The 17,531-nt window shown below is 49.1% G+C and overlaps 5 protein-coding genes across 5 annotated transcripts; 1 reads left to right on the top strand and 4 right to left on the bottom strand.

Moving 5' to 3' along the window:
* Positions 1–533: 533 nt before the first annotated feature.
* Positions 534–3,535, bottom strand: ONS95_011920 (uncharacterized protein). The gene has a single exon (XM_058505522.1). It carries the CDS (start codon positions 2,765–2,767, stop codon positions 1,271–1,273), a length of 1,497 nt encoding a protein of 498 aa, XP_058358044.1. The 5' UTR covers positions 2,768–3,535; the 3' UTR covers positions 534–1,270.
* ONS95_011919 (uncharacterized protein) lies at positions 3,522–8,837 on the top strand. Its single transcript, XM_058505521.1, has 2 exons — positions 3,522–6,075; positions 6,125–8,837. The coding sequence occupies exons 1-2, from the start codon at positions 4,426–4,428 to the stop codon at positions 7,595–7,597; spliced, it is 3,123 nt and encodes a 1,040-aa protein (XP_058358043.1). The 5' UTR covers positions 3,522–4,425; the 3' UTR covers positions 7,598–8,837.
* On the bottom strand, positions 8,410–10,640 carry ONS95_011918 (uncharacterized protein; the record flags this gene model as incomplete). Its single annotated transcript, XM_058505520.1, has 4 exons — positions 8,410–9,552; positions 9,615–9,751; positions 9,806–10,241; positions 10,312–10,640. The coding sequence occupies 4 exons, from the start codon at positions 10,638–10,640 to the stop codon at positions 8,799–8,801; spliced, it is 1,656 nt and encodes a 551-aa protein (XP_058358042.1). The 3' UTR covers positions 8,410–8,798.
* A 461-nt stretch (positions 10,641–11,101) lies between these two features.
* On the bottom strand, positions 11,102–11,527 carry ONS95_011917 (uncharacterized protein; the record flags this gene model as incomplete). The annotated part of the gene is made up of 3 exons (XM_058505519.1): positions 11,102–11,155; positions 11,249–11,377; positions 11,477–11,527. The coding sequence occupies 3 exons, from the start codon at positions 11,525–11,527 to the stop codon at positions 11,102–11,104; spliced, it is 234 nt and encodes a 77-aa protein (XP_058358041.1).
* Positions 11,528–13,043: 1,516 nt separating this feature from the next.
* ONS95_011916 (uncharacterized protein) lies at positions 13,044–15,320 on the bottom strand (the record flags this gene model as incomplete). Its single annotated transcript, XM_058505518.1, has 2 exons — positions 13,044–14,878; positions 14,942–15,320. The coding sequence occupies 2 exons, from the start codon at positions 15,318–15,320 to the stop codon at positions 13,044–13,046; spliced, it is 2,214 nt and encodes a 737-aa protein (XP_058358040.1).
* Positions 15,321–17,531: the final 2,211 nt, after the last annotated feature.

The following is a 17,531-nucleotide window of genomic DNA, read 5'->3' as shown; positions in this document are numbered from 1 at the left end:
GATCAGCAAGAAGAGGGGGAGCAACAGCAGGGAGAGCAGCAGTTGGAGCAGTTGACTGGGTGCGGGGCAGTGTGGCGCAGGCGCGAACGACCAAGATGACGTATCTAGCGTGGCTTTCGAGGCAGGAACGGTGGGGGGCACGGACACAAGGCGAAAGTAGGTAAGCAGGCAAGGCATGTAGCACAGGCGAGAATGGGAGGGAAAGGAATGGATGTCACCAGAATTGCATAGCACTTTCCACCAAGCAGATCTGCAAATGGTCCCTTTAGCATGTGAGAGGGGCGAAAAAATATTCGATCGACAACAGGGTTTACCTTTGACGTCTTCGACGGGGATCTTGTTCGTTGATGCCAAGATTAGGGACCAGCTCTGTTTTGATACTTATAGAAGTATTACTTGGAAAGCCATACCTAATGAGCTAATCTGAAATAAGCTAAATGTATGGTATGGTCTTCGAAGCATGATAAAGACAATGTCACTTTCTATTTTTCTCTTTACCTTTCTACCGTAACTCAACCATACAAGCACGTTAATGTTTTTAAAAGCAAAATAAGGGTGCCATGTTTTGATCGCGAACCTCGCGTAACATATCTACTTGCCACTTACCTCCCTCGCCAGAGAACCGAAAGCTGTCGTCATCCCTTCTATAAATGCAGTACGAACAACAGGCAACAGGGAGTACAAATTCCCGGCAAGAAATATTACTTTGTATTTCCTTCCATGTGAAGTCACATGCAATCTATCGAAGTCCAATGCCTTACCTGAATGTATGGACAGATGGCTTGGCTGTAACATAGATCAGCCAGAGCAACTTAGATTATAGCTACCTTAGCTCTCAATACCTGCCGACGTGCGCGTAAGACTCAAAAGCATATCTGAAGGAAGCACTGAACAAAATACAGCTCTGAAAAGATTCAATTTCAATTTCTAAACTAGAAGCTAGGTAGGCTTGCTTCCACATGAATTGAATTGAAATGAGTAGATTAAGTAGACTAAGTAAGCTAAGCTAAGCTGACTTGCCAGTTAACTGACTGAACAGAGTAGAAAAGCACCTAAGCTAAACTAAGCTGAGCTGAGCTGGGGGAGCACCTTCCAAAACTATGATACAGCTGTGTTGTTAATAAAAAAAATCCATGAATGATTTGATCCCTTGCTTGCTTGCTTGCATGCTTGCCATATCAGGAGACTTCTCAAACTTGTGTCGAACTCCATCGAGATATTCACCTATCATCAATCTTATCATACAATCATTCCATTGAATTCCAGATAATCACAAACGACCGGTGTCAAACCCAATTCCCAGACCTACACCCTCTATACGCATCTTCTTGATAGGTTCGTTGTGATCGTGGTCCAGCTTGCGCTTGGTGACGGGAGCGTACAACTTAGCTTGGTGGAAGTGCTTGTCGGCTGGGATAGGAGTATGGGTACGAGAAGCAGCAACCTCAAAAGACTCGCGAGGGTCGGCACGCAACATCTCCGTAGCACTCTGGCTAGCTTGACTCTCTTGGACTTCCTCGCTCTCCTCTCGATAATTGGCTCCGGAATGGGCGACATCCTCGTTATCGGAGACGGAGATGGTGCTATCACGGGACTTGCGACGACGCTCACGGGAGTGTTGCGAAACATGTTGACTTAGGTTCGAGGCAACGCGGGCTTCGGCGTGAGGAGAGAATTGAGCTGAAGGGAGGAGACCGGAAGGGTGGGCTACTGGTCTGGCTGATCCAGGAGTAGTGGGGAAGGAGGAGAGCGATTGGACGCCTCTGTTATGTCTGTTTGGGGTGCGAGGGTCAGGACGGCGAGCAACAGTGGGAGTAGATGGCGCACTGTTATTCTCCTGGCTAAGGACAGATCCTGCAAGAAGGAGTGCGTTGAACTTCTCTTGGTTATCTTGCGAAGGACCCGGACCATAACGAATGGATCGGTTGGTGTTGGGTGTGTACTTGGGAGTTCCACGATATTGGTGAGGAGTGGCTGGAGTCGTCTTTGGGGTAGAGATATGTAGAGGGCCACCTGGGCTGCGAAGAATATTGATGTGTTCACGGTTTTGGCGGATACGTTGCTGTAGGCGTACGATCTCGTCCTTGGCATCCAGGATCTCCTCCTCTTTCGTCTCGAGGAGTCGCTTAGCTTTCTCCAAGCGACGGCGGTGAAGAAGGTTGTCTTCCTCAACCATCTTGCAGTGAGCCTTCAATTTTTGAGTGTAGTCGCTGGTGGTAGTATCCCGTCCATTGACCTGAAGGACCTGAACTTCTCGTCTAGTAATATCATGTTCTACTTCCATGCGTTTCAACGCCTCTTCACTCTCGATCGTGAGAAGGTTATGTTGGAGCTTGTAGTGTGCTGCCGACATTCTCGCTTCACTCACTGCCATGTCCAACTTCTCATTCTCAGCCACAACTTTTAGCAGCATCGCCTTCAGCTCTTCAGGACTGGCATCCGCGATTTGATCGGGAGTTGGACGAGCAGGTACAGACTTTTTCGCTGTATCGCGTCTCGTGCCATTTGTGATAGTAGGAGGAGGAGATGAGAGAACTGTTGGCTCGGGAGTGGCAGTTCGAGGAGCTGAGGCCGGACGTCTGACAGGCGGTTGCGATGAGGGAGGTGGAGTAATAGATGAGGCAGAGCCAGCGACTATCATAGACGTAGTCGGAGAGATTCCTCGAGGTATATCATCCTTGGAAGGGATATCGACACCGATTGGCTGCGGGGTAGAAGGGTTGTCTGCTGGTGTAGCAACCCCAGAGTAGGAGGATTGGGATGCCATTGTGGCAAGCTGTCACAGGTTAGCCGTGTACAAACATAGATTGCGACATCCATACAGATGGAGATGCAAGATGTGAATCAAGTCTCTATGTCCAGTACTCGGTATGTGTATGCGACCGAGTCTGTCAAGTGGATGAGGTCTGAGACCCGTGGGATTGAAGGTTAGAGTTATGCGACGCGGTTAAGATGGATTGGAGTGCAGTCGCGTAGCTCTCGCGATGATGTGTACTGCGCTATACAATGATTGATCTACTGTGACAAACAGTATCCACCGTTGCACATTCACAGTTGCCAGAGATGGTCGCTCAAGATAGAGTGTGGGGAGGGTAAGGTAGCTTTGCGACAGGATGGATGGGGATGCGGATGCGTTGCGCTGGATGGTTTCAAACCTAAGGTGGCCGGGAGCGCAGCTAAGGAAGAATGGTTAATCCGACTATTTAGGTGGGGGGCTGGTTGTGAAGGGCAACGGGCCAGGGTCGTGGTCGTGCTTTAAAAGCGGCGGCTGGGCTGGACTTGACTTCAGATATCCAGAGGCTGGGAGGGATTGAGGCCAGCTTCAATTAATAAATTAAAAAGTAGCCATGATGAATTGAATATGTATTGACTGAAATGATCAGTGACTCGCCATTTCCTCAGTATAAGGATTGGAAGCCTACGCAGCTCAGTTGTAGCTCTGCATGAGTGACTGAGCAGTGGTGTATCTTTTCAATTCAGGGGGTTCGCTTCTCTCTGCCGTGCCGCATGCTCAAGAGTCAAGAGTCAAGAGTCAAGAGTCAAGACTCAACCAGAGGCTCAACCTTAACCTTATTGACAGAGTCAGAGTCAGAGTCAGAACTGCTCAAGCACAGCTCTGCTCCACAAGGCGGAATCATAATACTGTACAATGCTGTAGGCACACGCCGCGGCGTTCCCAAGCTCTATTTCCAGCAAAATGCACAACGCTTTGGCCCTTGTGCACTGGCATGGCCATTATTGAGGTATTGACTCAGCATCCACAACTTTTCCAATGCCGGGTCATTCACAATCCACCCCTCCACCAAGCCCTTCAGGTTTGGGACCTGGAAATGCTCCGTGAGTACCTACCTAGCAGGGCCCCTCGGCACGCGGCTGTGATAGTGCAAAGTGGCTGGCTTGGGAAGGAACTCCGTGTCGTTTCTCTCCAATACGAGTATTGGCCGAATATCCAAGCGCGCACTGCCATTGGCCCATACGCGCCTAGTCAGGGACCACCAGGACCAAGACCTCATTTTGTTCCTCGGAACTTTTTGGTAGGCGAGGCTCGATTTGGCAGCGACCGACCTTCCACCGTTGCTTCCTGGGCGTCAGTGGCCTTCTGGTTAATTAAGACTGCGCTGCACTCCGGAGATACAATACTGTAGTCAATTTAGTATGGACTGGTGAGCGACGGCATGCTTTGCTTTGCTTCTAAATCCCCTCTTCTCCTGAATTCCTTCGTGTCCCGGTTTCAGCTTCGCTTTTTTGTTCCTGTTCCTGTTTACCTCTGCCGTTCGACTTAGTCAATAATACACACAGACAACATCTTCAACTTTCAGTCCATAGCACTATGCGCTATCTCTAGACACAGACATCCACTTGCCGCGAGCACATTCGCACACTCACACTCACACTTTCCAGTCAATTACAGCCAGTCAGTCAACCATGGAACAATCACCAAGTGCAAGACCGTCTGGTCTCCCGAGACCATCGAGACTACCTGTACCCAGCCTACGTGCTACTCCGTCAAAAGATAACCTACAAGCATCCAGACAAAGTAGCATTGTCAATCCGCGACTTCGAAGCTCTGCCTCGCACAACACCCTGTCCACACAATTTTCGAAGCCTCGTGTCCCGTCGACCTCCAATCGCCAATCTATCCTAGCTTCCCGCGATCGAGACGTCTCAACTGGTACCGTTATACATACTCCTGCTGTCCAACAGCCCCGAAGGAAAGCTAGTCAGGATGTTCTGTTCAGGAAGCCGTCAAGGCCTGCCATGAGAGTAGACCCCGTCCAGGTCGAGGCAAGAGATGATCATGATGTGATCGAAAAAGATGATAGTCCAGTACTGGAGGACACACAAACATATGATCTACCTCGGAGTTCCAGGCCACGACCATCTCTGTCCGAACGAACAATGGAAACACTGCAGAATATACCCTCTTCACCAGCAGTACGGAAGCGAGGTTCAAGTTTCTACAGGAACGATAGTCCCATGAGACCTCCATCTCGGTCTGTAAGCTCAAGGCCAACCTCGAGTGCTGGATCCGGAACCAGCTCTGGAAATTCGATACCAATCGACTTTCGAGCTTCGACAAATACCTTCAGGCCACCACAATCAGTATTCCATGGGCAAACCCCACAGAAGCGTCCTGGTACTGGGCAGTCTTCGAAGACGCCATCCACGAGTCAGAGTATGGCTCCTCCAGAAGTCTCGAGGCTTCCATCGCCAAGTTTCTCAGCCTCTCTTCACAGATCACCAAGCCCAGTCAAGGGAACAAATCTACCAAATATCAAAGCTGGCAGCAAGACGCTTTCCGCACGGCCACTGAAACCTCGAGCCTCAATCAATGGCTTGTTCCGGAAACCTTCCACACAGAACCTGGATCAAGCGAACGATTTAGACAGAATTGGGTTCGTTCCTAAGAAACAATCGACAACTTTCTCAAATAGCTCGTCCGAAGCTGCGTCAACCACTTCCAAGACCTCCAAAGCCACAAGCACATTTTCAGGTGGCTCTGTGGATGATCAGACTACAACTCCAAGAAAGTCGTCTCTTGCTCTACGTGATCAAATCGCTAAAGCTAAGGCTGCGAAGCGTGCTGCTGCATCCAAACAGTCGTCCACCGTTGAATCGGAATCCTCTGACGCAACAGTCATCCCTGCTGTCACTTTTGATTTTGGGCTTGCCGACGATCCATTCAATCAGCAAGTGCGACAGGATGGTGCAAAAGGCCTGCTTCGGAAACGCATTGACGCAGCGAGGACGGATGGAAGGCTCAATATTGCAGCAATGGGCTTCAAGCAGATCCCAGATGAAGTCATGGACATGTACAATTTGGACTCGATAACTTCTCAAGGTGGTGCTTGGGCTGAATCTGTTGATTTGACAAGATTTATTGCTGCCAATAACGAACTTGAATTGCTTTCAGACGACGTTTTTCCCGATGTGGATCCCAGAGAAAGTGCAGATGACGATGATGCAAAAGGCAATCAGTTTGGAGGACTGGAGACACTTGATTTGCATGGCAATGTTTTGATAGCTCTACCTCTGGGACTTCGTAGACTAGAGCTACTAACTACTCTGAATCTCGTAAGTGACGTATGTATCCATGTACCCGGTTTTATGCTGACCCCTGTAGTCGAACAACAAGCTTGGCAATGAAGTATTTCAGGTTATATCTCAGGTACCCTCGTTGCGCGAGTTGAAGATTGCCAGCAACGGATTGACTGGCCCATTGGACCCAAGCATAACGGCCCTCACAAACCTTGAGCTGTTAGACATGCAGAGCAACGCACTTACCTCCTTACCCGAAGGTTTGGCAGAGCTAGTGAGATTGCGGGTCCTCAACATCACAGAGAATAAGTTCAAGTCTCTACCTTTCGAAAAACTCCGCCATCTGCCTTTGATTGAGCTTCTTGCCGCCAAGAATCAGCTCACAGGGACTTTGATTTATTCAGAAGTAGACGAGCTGCGTCACCTCCAAATCTTGGACATCACTGCAAACGCTCTCACTAATCTGGATGTCTCGGGGACTCTGAGGCTTCCAGCTCTTCACCAGCTCAGCTGTTCCGCAAATCGGTTAACCGAGCTTCCAGACTTGGAATCATGGGTTTCACTTCTTACCCTGGCTGCGGAGGATAATAATCTGGGATCCATACCCGACGGCTTCGTGAAGCTGCCAAAGATCAAGAATGTAAACTTTAGTGGGAACAATCTCAAGACCTTGGACGACAGGATAGGAGCAATGGAGAGTCTCGACATATTCAGAGTAAGCGGTAATCCATTAAGGGAGAAGAAATTCTCAAGCATGACGACCAAGGACTTGAAGCGAACCCTGAAAGCACGAATGGAACCTGAAGAACCAGAAATGAACACGGGCGCCGATGGAGACTTCTATTCAGCTTCAGGTACACCACCTGCATCACCTCGTCCCGGTTCGTCAGATTGGCCAGTCAAAGCAGGCGGCGTGTTGGATCGATCAAACACCCAGTCTCACTCTCTAAATCCCGTTGCCGCCGCGGATATCGCCTCCGCCAACTCGATATACGTCGTAGAACTGCACCACAACATATTCAAAGAGATCCCAGCCTCAATCGCATTCTTCGCCGCAACTCTAACAACACTAAACCTCAACCACAACGAGCTAACAAGCGACTCCTTCCTCAAAGACGACCTCGACCTCCCCACCCTCAAAGACCTCAACCTCAGCTCCAACACCTTCAACTCCCTCCAACCGCTCATCCAGCGCCTCAAAGCCCCCCACCTCTCCAGACTCGACATCAGCTTCAATCGCCTGACCTCCCTGCCCCCTCTCAAACCCCACTTCCCCAGCCTCGTCACCCTCCTCGCCTCCCACAACACCATCCGCGAACTCTCACCCGATGCCGTCAAGGGTCTCCGCGTCCTAGACTGCAGTAGCAACGACATCAATAGTCTTAATGCCCGTATTGGACTCCTTGGTGGGCCCGGGGGATTGCAGACTCTCGATGTGAGTGGGAATCGGTTTAGGGTGCCGAAGTATACGGTGTTGGAGAAGGGGACGGAGGCGACGCTTGCGTGGTTGAGGGATAGGATTCCGGTTGGGGAGATGGGTTTGGGGGAGGTTGATTAGTGGATTGGTGGAATTGGCTTTTGATTCGGTTCTTGAGCTGTGTTTGGACATGGGATGGAATGAGTGAGTGTGGTGTTTTTTGTAAATTAAGTTCTTTTTCGCTACACTGGGGATTGGAGTTTGAGGTGTCTTGATCGTTCTTGGACTTATTGTTTGCCGCTGCTACTGCTTCTGCTGCTCTTGTTATTAGTGGAGAGAGGGCTGGCGTCCACTATCAACTGGTTAGATGCCGATCCGATCCACCTGCAAAGACACAGGGAAGGATCGAGGAAAGAAGGGAAGGGAAAGGGAGAAGGGATTCTTAAAAATTCATTCTGTGAAGGCAGGCCGGTCTTCATTTCTTCCATGCCTGGTAGGATAGGGTAGCGTAGGGTAGGGTAGGATGGAGTGGGGGAAGGCACATAGATTACTTACTTACTTCGGTGGTACATTGTAATACCCAATACCAATACCAATACCAATACCAATCAATTATTGTTTGTATAATCATTTACATAATCTGACCTCACTCATTCTCTCGATTATTCGATTAATTAATTAATTAATCAATCAATCTGGATGATGCCGTGGCCGATCAATTCATTATTTGCTTCACCTATTAACAATCCGCAACAACATCCCTTTCTTTCCATTCTCTCATCTCATCTTCTCATCTTCTCATCCACTCATCTTCTCATCTCATCCGCCCCGAAGCAGAAGCAGAAGCAGAACAGACCTCTTAACAGAACAGAACATAACACCTCAATCACCTTAATCACCTCATAACACTTCATAAATATAACATAATATTGAATTTGTATTTGTATTACTATCTACATTCGCAATCACGCGTCCGTCCGTCTCTCGTAATAAGACATAAGACATAAGACATAAGTAAAGCCGTGAAAACATATAATCATCAATGCGGTGAATGCTCATGCTCATGCTCATGCTCAAAGCAAATCAAATCAAATTAATACCAACCCTTCGTGACGCGACGTGATACGCTAATGCCCAGCTCGCCTGGATGAGGTGCATGGGAGGTCTTCTTGTCAGCTAGGCGTGATGTCCAAGTCCTGAGACTCTGAGGATAAGGTGGTGCGGTGATCTCAGGGCTGATGCAGCTTCTCGATCGCACTTTCGAGCTTCTTGCTAGTCGTTGGACCTAGAAACAGGCTCGTCTCCTCCGATGCGATCAACCCAACCCAACCCAACTTCAACCTCAAGCTCTCCCCTTTCCCTTACTCTCCTCCCCCCTCCTCTCCTCCTCCCTCCTCCTCTCCCTCTCCTTCTCCTCCTCCCCAACCCTATCCCTCACGCCCTCCCCCCTAAGAAACCCCACGCCCCTCCTCACAACCCCCTCACTAACCGCCCTCCCCTCCCTCTCAAAAACCACATTAACAACCATCAACCCAACCACAAAGATCCAAACATCCCCACCCCTCACACCCCTCCACCACCCCCTCTTCCTTCCCACCTTCCACAAACTATCCAAACTCGCCCTCACCGCATAGAGGAACTCCCCCCTCGCCTCCCTCCTCACCGCAAACCCCCACATCCCGCCCAGAAACCCACCAAGGAAGAATCTCTGCGTAGCAAGCAGCTTAGCCGGTAAGTACGACTGGAAAAGACATATCGCCGCCCAGGAGGTGCCGATAGAGCCGGACGTGAAGAGCGTGTAGCGGAGGATTTTGGCGGCGAGGGAGTTGAGGGTGCTGAGGGGCGAGGCGTAGAATTTGGAGTATGAGGGGAGAGAGAGGATGGTGAAGATGAGGGTGAAGAAGCGGGTTAGAGGCGGGATGGTGGTCAGGTAGTGGGAGAGGTAGGTGCGTGTGCAGGAGGGGTCGGAAGGGTGCAGGACGGCGCAGGTTAGGGATGTGAGGAGGGGGTGGGCGGGGGAGGTTATGGGGGAGATTTTTTGGAGGGTTGGTGGGAGGGTGGTGGTGTTGGGGAAGAGGATGGGGGAGACGAATTTTCTGGGGGGTTGTTAGTTTTTAGCTTTATACTTACTTTGAACAGGGTAGTGGAATAGACTTACGGGTATTTCAGACGAGCCATCTCTGCTAGCGAATCAACTTGTTCGTAAGCACCTGGCCAAGGGAGGTGGGTTGGGTAGTCTTCCGGCCGAGACTGGACATAAGTAGGCGAGTATTTCAGTATGAAATCTCCATATGCCTAATAAGGTCAGCATAAACTATTCCTACCTCATAGAGAAGCCAAAGAACGTACCTTAGGAAAACAATCCCTATCAAACACAAAAGCATGCAGCAACTGTCCACTCGTAAACGGGAAAAGTAGCCAACTTCCCCACCACCAAGGTTTCTCTCCTTTCGACCAAAGCCAGCCCTCTTCCTCTGCAAGGTTATACGCGAACTCCGCAGCTCTACTTAACGCGTATATCGAAATCGTAACTCTCAATTGATCAGCGGGGTTGATAGCCAATGCGAAACCTGCCAGACTGGCTCCAATAGCTGGTGCCAGGGATGAAGTGAGCGTCTTGGAAGTCCGTTTATTGCGCTGTCTGAAAGGTCGTGCTTCTGGCGTGAGAAGGTGAGCGCGTAGACGCGTGAAGAAGCGGAAGAGGATGCGGTGGAGGAGAAGGATGGTGGATAATGATAGCGAAAGTCTGAAATTCGCATTCCGCCAAAGAGGGACTTTCTTGGTCCTGGATCCATCTCATTATTAGCAATTGCTCTCTACTAATTGGTTTGGCATTTCAAGAGATAAAAACTCACCTCACGTTTCCCCTCCCAAGAAATCTCTCACTGATCAACTCCCAAACCTTCAAAGCCGCACTCGTTGCGACAAACACCCTCACACTAGCCCTCACAGCAGCAGCATTATAATCATCTCTCCCCGGCCTCTCAACCAATTTCTCAACTCTCGATACAGACGGCGTGTTCCTCTTCAGCACTTTCGAGCGCGACAAGATATACCGATGCAGCGTCTCGTACTCCTTTGCAGAGATGGTATATCGCAGCGCATTGCGGAGGATAGGGTCCGCAGTTGATTTCGCGGAGATTCGCGGTGGTGATTTCGCGTTGGGATCTGTCGAGGAAGACATTCTGGAGATGGGCGTTATCCGGGCATAGGTCGTGTGTCGTGTTTTTGTTGTTTTTGTGCGGGTTATTCTTATTATGAGTTGTCGGTGTTGAGATCTTTGATTCGGGGTTTCCCTTGTTTGCAAGCAAGCAGGCAAGCATGTGGAAATGCCTCGGCAGCGGGTTGAATCACGTGTGGCTGGAAAGGGGTTAAATCTGGGGAAACACATGGTCCTGCAGCACGCGTCACATTCCTTTCGAAGGCTGAATAGATATCGATTGTTCATGTAAACACGGGTATTGTTATTATGTGTATTACATTAATCGCCGCAGTAAGCTTATAGTGGACTGTGGGAGGCTTTTTATAATTTTCGATCGATCTCCCGAACTTTCTCAACCCAGCATCAAGAAACCATCAATCAGAACTCAGATATCGTGAGAACCGAATCAAAGTGTCTCAATCCCCACAACCTTGGTCAAGCACTTAAACACACTCAATGACCTCTCCAGACTTGATGCTGCAGCAGTCTCCATCGGCCTAGCACAAGAATCAGCATCATCGCTCGATCCAAACCCTCAGGAACACGCAGGTGCCCAAGCTGTTTTCGTCAGGAATGAAAGTTTAACTTACACATTCAACACCAAAGTTCTCGCACTGAGCGAAGATGAAGTCACGAGTGTGGCACGAGCTGGAATCATCTCCATTCTCCTGCTCACAAGCCGTGAGATCAGCCCAGCAGCAGTCCTCTCCCTGGGAGCACTGTCTATTATCAGCAATTACTCCTCCACCCCCGATTATGACGAAGTCCAATCACTGGGTATCTTCAAATGGAAAACCAAAAAAAATCGAATAACTCACAGCAAGAGCAGCAGTGGCAAAAGCCAAAAGAGCAACGAACGAGATTTGCATTTTGAAGTAGGTTAAGGTACGTAGCTTAAACCGAGAGATCGAGCGACGTAGGTGGAATTGAATGTAAAGGATAATCGTGATAGGAAAGGTAAAGACTGTTGAGGTGATCCTGTATTGATATCGCGAAATCAAAAGATGAGACGCAAAGGGATCTTGTACTCTACTCCTTTCCCTCCTTTCTCCCAACCATCCAGCTAAGACACGACAATCTCTCTTCCAGGTTCGCGACCCCGTCGCCAAGGTCAAAGTGGATGCGCATGTTCATCATCCAAGCATCAAGCGAGGAACCAAGTATCCGTGTTCAAGAATGAGTTTTCTTGGCGGTCTTGTTCATCCCGTTGTTTATTATTTTTGAATACCCGGATATCATCAAGATTAACTCTACATTCTGGAGGAATTGTCGATTTTTGCTCAGAAGATAGCGATAATCAATTGTATTTGTTGACAAACATGAGCATGGAAGATGTTTACCGCCAAGTGCCAAGTACAAACATCTAATTTCCGTGTCCCCCGATGTGCCCCTATCAACAACCTCTTGGTTATTGGCGCTTGGAAGCTAAATTGCACCTCTCCCTGTGAATGCTATTCGTTCTTTAGGCGCGTATAAGTTACTGGGCGTATGTCAGATTGATGATTCTGGCTCTGTTCATGATGATGGAGAGCGAGAGGAAATAGAACATAGGGGCTTCTAAGCGAGGATGCTTTGTTTTGTTTTGCTTGGGGAGTTAAACTCGAGCAGGAGTGGGACGGAACCACTTCATGATTTCTTCGTATTGTACAGGACAAACTTAATGAACAAATTCTATATTTAAGATAATCGGCGCAGAAGAGGCCGTTTCACTCTCAGTGTCATTGGAGAAATGGGACTTTCTTATGAGGACTTGGGAGGCCCAGTGGGATACACAGAACGTGCGGAAAATAAAGCATTTCGTAGAAAGGCTCGCATGTATTCAATGCTACCACTCCAGCTAACTAGCTATAGACTTGTGGGCATTACAGAATAGGGTAGGATACCTACTGTTCATCCATTCCCTTCAGACTCCCCCAACCTCAGTAGCACTCCCGCAAAGTCATAAATGCTAGAATGCTCATGGTATTATTTTTTGAGTTTCTTCCCCCTCCCTCCACCCGTGCATCTCTCCATCCATCCGTTCGTGAGTGAAGTAGCAACTCCGCGCATATCAATCGCAAACAATGCAATGCATCGCAGAACAGCTCCCCGAAGCAAGCCGGGAAACCAGACTAGAACGGTACCAGAAAACTAGGGAGTTTGAACCACCCAACCCCAATATAGAGCTGTTCGAATACTGCCGCCAGTCAAACCCCCATTTTGTATTCGCAAAGGCGGAAATGCCGTTGCAAGACTTTTGTGCATCGGTCTGGAAAAACACGTTCGTTTCTGTCCGATCGCTCAAGCAATAATCGACCCCTGTGCAACGCCTGTGCGCCGATAATCAAACATTGGAAAAAATGTGTCGCTGCACAGGTCGTTTAATTCATTCGGTCATGAGATGCTCTAATCGAGACTTGGGAGCGTAAAGTCGACCCAGCTTCGAGTAATGGCAGGAACGGCATCCTTGCCGAGGAGCTTGTCAACTTTTTCCATCCAACCTACGACTTCCCAGTCCCGACCGTTGGCTTTGCGTTCCTCATTCGATACAAGAGGGGTTTCGAGGACTTTGATGCGGCGTTTCTCACGTTCATCAATAACGGCATTGATGACGTTCTGTCGTAGCGCTGTGGTTGCCCAGCCTTGAACATTACCTAGACGGGGAGAGTCGAGAATGTACTTCAGGAGATCCCAAGGTAGGTTAAGCAAGAGCTTGGACAAAGCGACCGTGGCAGGGTTCTCAGCGACGGTTCGAGAGCTGTCTTCTGAAGGATGATCTCCAAACTTAATTGCGCTGAGACGAGGGTTGTGGCCGGCTTGTGGGATAGTGGGAAGTCGACGATTGTGGGCTGGTTCTCCAACAGTAGGATCAAGAACGAATCCAGCAGGGAAATTGGAAATGATGAACTGCAAAGAGTGATGGACGAGAATGTTGGCTGCTGGACTGTAGGTTGGAACTTTGTGCTGAGAAGCTGCACGAAGTCCAGGAGGTCCAGCAAACCATTGCGAATCCAGCCCACCGTCCAAAGCAAAGTCGAAAGCCTTCTCAATAGTATTCCAACTGAGCAACTGGCTTGCGACTTCCATTCCTCGTGTAATGACTGGAGGGATATTCAACAGCTTGCCAGCTGCTGCATAGCCTAACGCAAGATCGAAGCGGGCAGCGGGAGGACCGACAGATTCAGCGTTCGCAACCATAGTCGGGGCTCCATGAATACCGACTTCCATCAGCGCAGCTCCGTATAGTCTGTGAGCGGCCATCCAGAATCCATCCGAGCATAGGAAGCGATCACTTGACTCGATTAAAAGAGTTCGAACCGTCTGGCCGTCGTTATTGCTCTCTCGAGCTTGAGCAGTCATGAGACTCTTCAATGTCGAACTACGGGCAAACATCAGGTTGTGGCCGGGGATGCGAACGGGTTCAGCCCGATCATCAGAGTAGCGGAGTTCAAGAGTATAATCCGCGAATGTAGGGTCTGCGAATTGTTGTTGGAGGTAGTAGAGTAAGCCGTCGAAGTTATCCAGAGAAGGAGGTCCTTGTGGCACGAAAGTACCTGGCGCTGGGCCAACGGCATGAGTACCAATTGCTTTTGGGACCGACGAATAGACGCGAACTTGATCAATGTGACCGTTGCTTCCGTTGGAGATGACTGCAGTAGGGTACTGGCTGTAGAATGCTGGCGCCTCGGGGTCATTGGCAACTGAGGATTGAGAACCATGGAAGCTGTGTGGGGTGGAGGGATCAAAGTTCATTCGTGGATCACCGGTGACAGGAGTGCCGCTTGGAGAGTATCCTTCAGGTGGACCAAACGAGACCATTTGTCTTCTAGCATGATTGTCATAAAGCTCGGGGCGTGGGTAGAATCCCGGGGGAAACTGAGGGGTCATCTGGTACGCATTGGCAGGATTGTAGCCATTGGGTGGCGGCTGCGAGTGAGGGGGAGCATATCCACTGAGGGCATGATTTTGTGGGTACTCGTATCGTGGAGGATTATTCGTGAACGAAGGTGGTGCGGGAGATGATCGTTCTGAATCCGGGAACCCTCCAAAGACAACATTGCCACCGCTAGGGTGTGGTTGGTGCATAGCATGTTGCGCGTTGAACACAGTATTGGAAGAGGTTGTGTTGTTACCGTTGGGTTGGCTTTGTGCGGGGACGAAGGCAGGAGGCATTTGATAAGTCGACCGAGACGCAGAGGATTGTCCTTCGGAAGGTGCAGACTTTGGCGTTTCTTGCGTTTCTGCTGCATGCCGAGTCAGCTGTGATCTTGCATGAAAGAGAAGGGCGTATGCCTTGTGCTTACCAAGTACTTCCTCTTGAACAGAGACCTCTGACTCTTCAACAGCAGCTTCCTCCTCTTCAGCGGGGATCGAAGGAGTATCTGACATTGAAGGCGAAGCTGGCTCAGCTATCTCCTCTACCTTCTCCGAGACCTGTCCATCAGAAGAGCCATTGGTTATGGATGGAGTGGTCTCCTCGACTGCAGGTGGCGGTGGTGTTGGAGTGCGCACATCGTCAACGACCGGTGGAGGTGCAGCAGCTTCTTCCTTTGCCTTGGCGCGCGCGGCCTCCTGCTGTTGACGCTTCTGCACATATGGCAGTGGGATCACAGGCACAACCTTCCTCGGACGAGGCCGATTCTGGATCTGCTGCAGAGGCTTTGAAGCGGTAGCCGGGGCCATTGCGGTGAAAGTTGAGATAGTCAACAGTGGAGTTTTGCTGTGCCGATACCGATAGAGATTGCTGCTGGTTTTCGTTACTTGGTCCGAGAGACTTCCCCAAGATTAACATGGACCAACGAGCTGGACATGTAGCCTCTGGGGGAGTCGCACGTCTTTGGCAGAGCAGAGCAGTCGGGGAGAATTGCTGGACTGCGTTTGCAAGAAGGTGAAGCTCGACCGGGGAGCTGGAGCTGCTTCTGCTATGACCGAGCAGATTTAATTCCACCCCGCCTCTTCGCTTCGGAGGGAGGCTAAACTGGATTCGGTCTGGCACCGACTTACCTCGTTTGCAGGGAAATAAAAACAAACCTCACGTCCAGAAAAACATCGGTTTGGAAAGTGATTTCTTGCTTATAGTGGTAAGCAAATAAGCATTAAACTTTTGAGTTCAAAGTGAATGTAAGCGTCATTTTAAATATAAACAAAAGAACTGGTTTTAAGGAGCCTGTCTGGTCTGCAATTCCATAGGACATGGTTACATAGAAAACTCCCTTACCTCGAGTATTTGACCTCCAGGCGGCCCGGGCATTGTTCATCATAGCGCACATCTTGACTCGACTTCAGATGGTGGCTGACAGAAGCAGATTCTCGAGTTTGATGAACCACAAACTGCGAAGGTTTCCATTCCTGGGGGACACAAAGACGCGGCAAGCCCCACTTCCCTTGGACAAGGACTTTTTCTCTTCGTAGCATGGGCGTGACAATGAAAATCGTTTACTCCTTTGGCCTTTTTGCTTCTCGGCATGAGGAATGCTTGGAGCTACTAGGGAAACTCTGTGCTGAAAGGCGCACCGGGTTTAACTTGTGCGAAGGGATGTAGCCCTCGATAACTTTCCTGACGCGAGGAGTGCTTTTCGATCAAGTGACAAGGTAATTGAGCATAGTGCTGTTTTGCCCAGGTACATTCTACGTCTACACTGAATATGGCGGAACTACCGTTCATCTTTTGTATTATTGGCGTTCATGTGACCATGTCTTCTTTCTGAATCAAGCACCTACCTACCTCTATACTGGCAAGGAACTGCAAGTGCATGCAATCGAAACTTGCGGTTGTTGCTAGACAAAGATTACTTGTACTGTTTTGAATCTTTGAAAAGTGATACTGAGATCATTTATCACTCCTCATTTCTCGCCGCAGAAAGTACCAAGAATCAAATTACTTTGTGTAGTCCTCGATGCAATACATGAGCCATACCATTCTCAAGTAAATTGTCAGCATGTTCAGGTTCGACAATTCATTGAATGTTCCGCTATCATGTTTTCAAGCGAGGGAACGTATAGTGTCCAGACTCCATACTTGGCATTCAAGCTCGCCTGAGCAGGTAGAGTATGCGTTGGCGTCTGTGACCGGGATAATTTCGAGACTTAGCTGAGGTTTAGATGCTAGGCCATTGGAGAATAGTTTTAATTAAGATCCTCCAGTGTTACCTTGTGATCTTATAGTTATACTCAACACGATTTACAAGCCACCAGCCATTTTCATACATTGTAGCGAAATCTAGAGTCGAAATGCCTACCCTGTAAGACACTTCACCATGTTATCTCTGTAGCACCTTGAAAGATTTCACTACTCTTTCCTCAAGTCATCATATGGTATCTGTCCCCAAGATAGGGACAGGCACGTAAAGCAGATGACTCTAAGTATCGTTCTTGACGAAAACTTTGGAGCACGGCTTTCTTCACCATACAACAAGTCTTACCCTCACCTTTCGTCTTGCATGCTTGAAGCTCCATTCGTGACTTTGCAAAAGTGTACGATCTATTTCAAATCAGGCCTACGTATCAACTGACAAGCCCGTTGTATATCTTAATCTTTACCCAACACCTGCACCAATACCCCCATCCTTGCGCATGATTCATTCAGTTCAGATTATTATCCCCCTTTCATTCCTTTTCTTGCAAGGAAATAAAGATATTGCGCTAAGCCTCAGACCAGGATCGCTGACTGCAATGTGATGGAACTCGAAGTCAAGTCTGAATAACTCAACTAGCCCTCACAACCAATCAATCCTCGCTGCCTTCTTTTTGGAAAACTACGCTGATTACTCGGTGACGCTTCGTATGCAATGCAAGGTAGATCAGCTGCTTTTCCCTGACCTGGTGGCTACGGGCTTCCTATCCCATGAGACGGATTAAATTGACCTCGAGCTATGAACACTAGTCAGAAATTGA

Source organism: Cadophora gregata, assembly GCF_030347475.1.
Source record: "Cadophora gregata isolate MNR1 chromosome Unknown scaffold_6, whole genome shotgun sequence".
In the NCBI taxonomy this organism is placed as follows: Eukaryota; Fungi; Ascomycota; class Leotiomycetes; order Helotiales; family Ploettnerulaceae; genus Cadophora; species Cadophora gregata.
The sequence above is the reverse complement of the archived record's forward strand: the minus strand, read 5'-3'. Positions and strand labels throughout refer to the sequence as shown.

Bases quoted from the DNA above. Each gene is read 5' to 3' on its own strand.
- ONS95_011920 (XM_058505522.1), bottom strand. From the start codon at position 2,767: ATGGCATCCCAATCCTCCTACTCTGGGGTTGCTACACCAGCAGACAAC.
- ONS95_011919 (XM_058505521.1), top strand. From the start codon at position 4,426: ATGGAACAATCACCAAGTGCAAGACCGTCTGGTCTCCCGAGACCATCG. The intron at 6,076-6,124 runs GTAAGTGACGTA...TGACCCCTGTAG, and splicing joins TACTAACTACTCTGAATCTC to TCGAACAACAAGCTTGGCAA.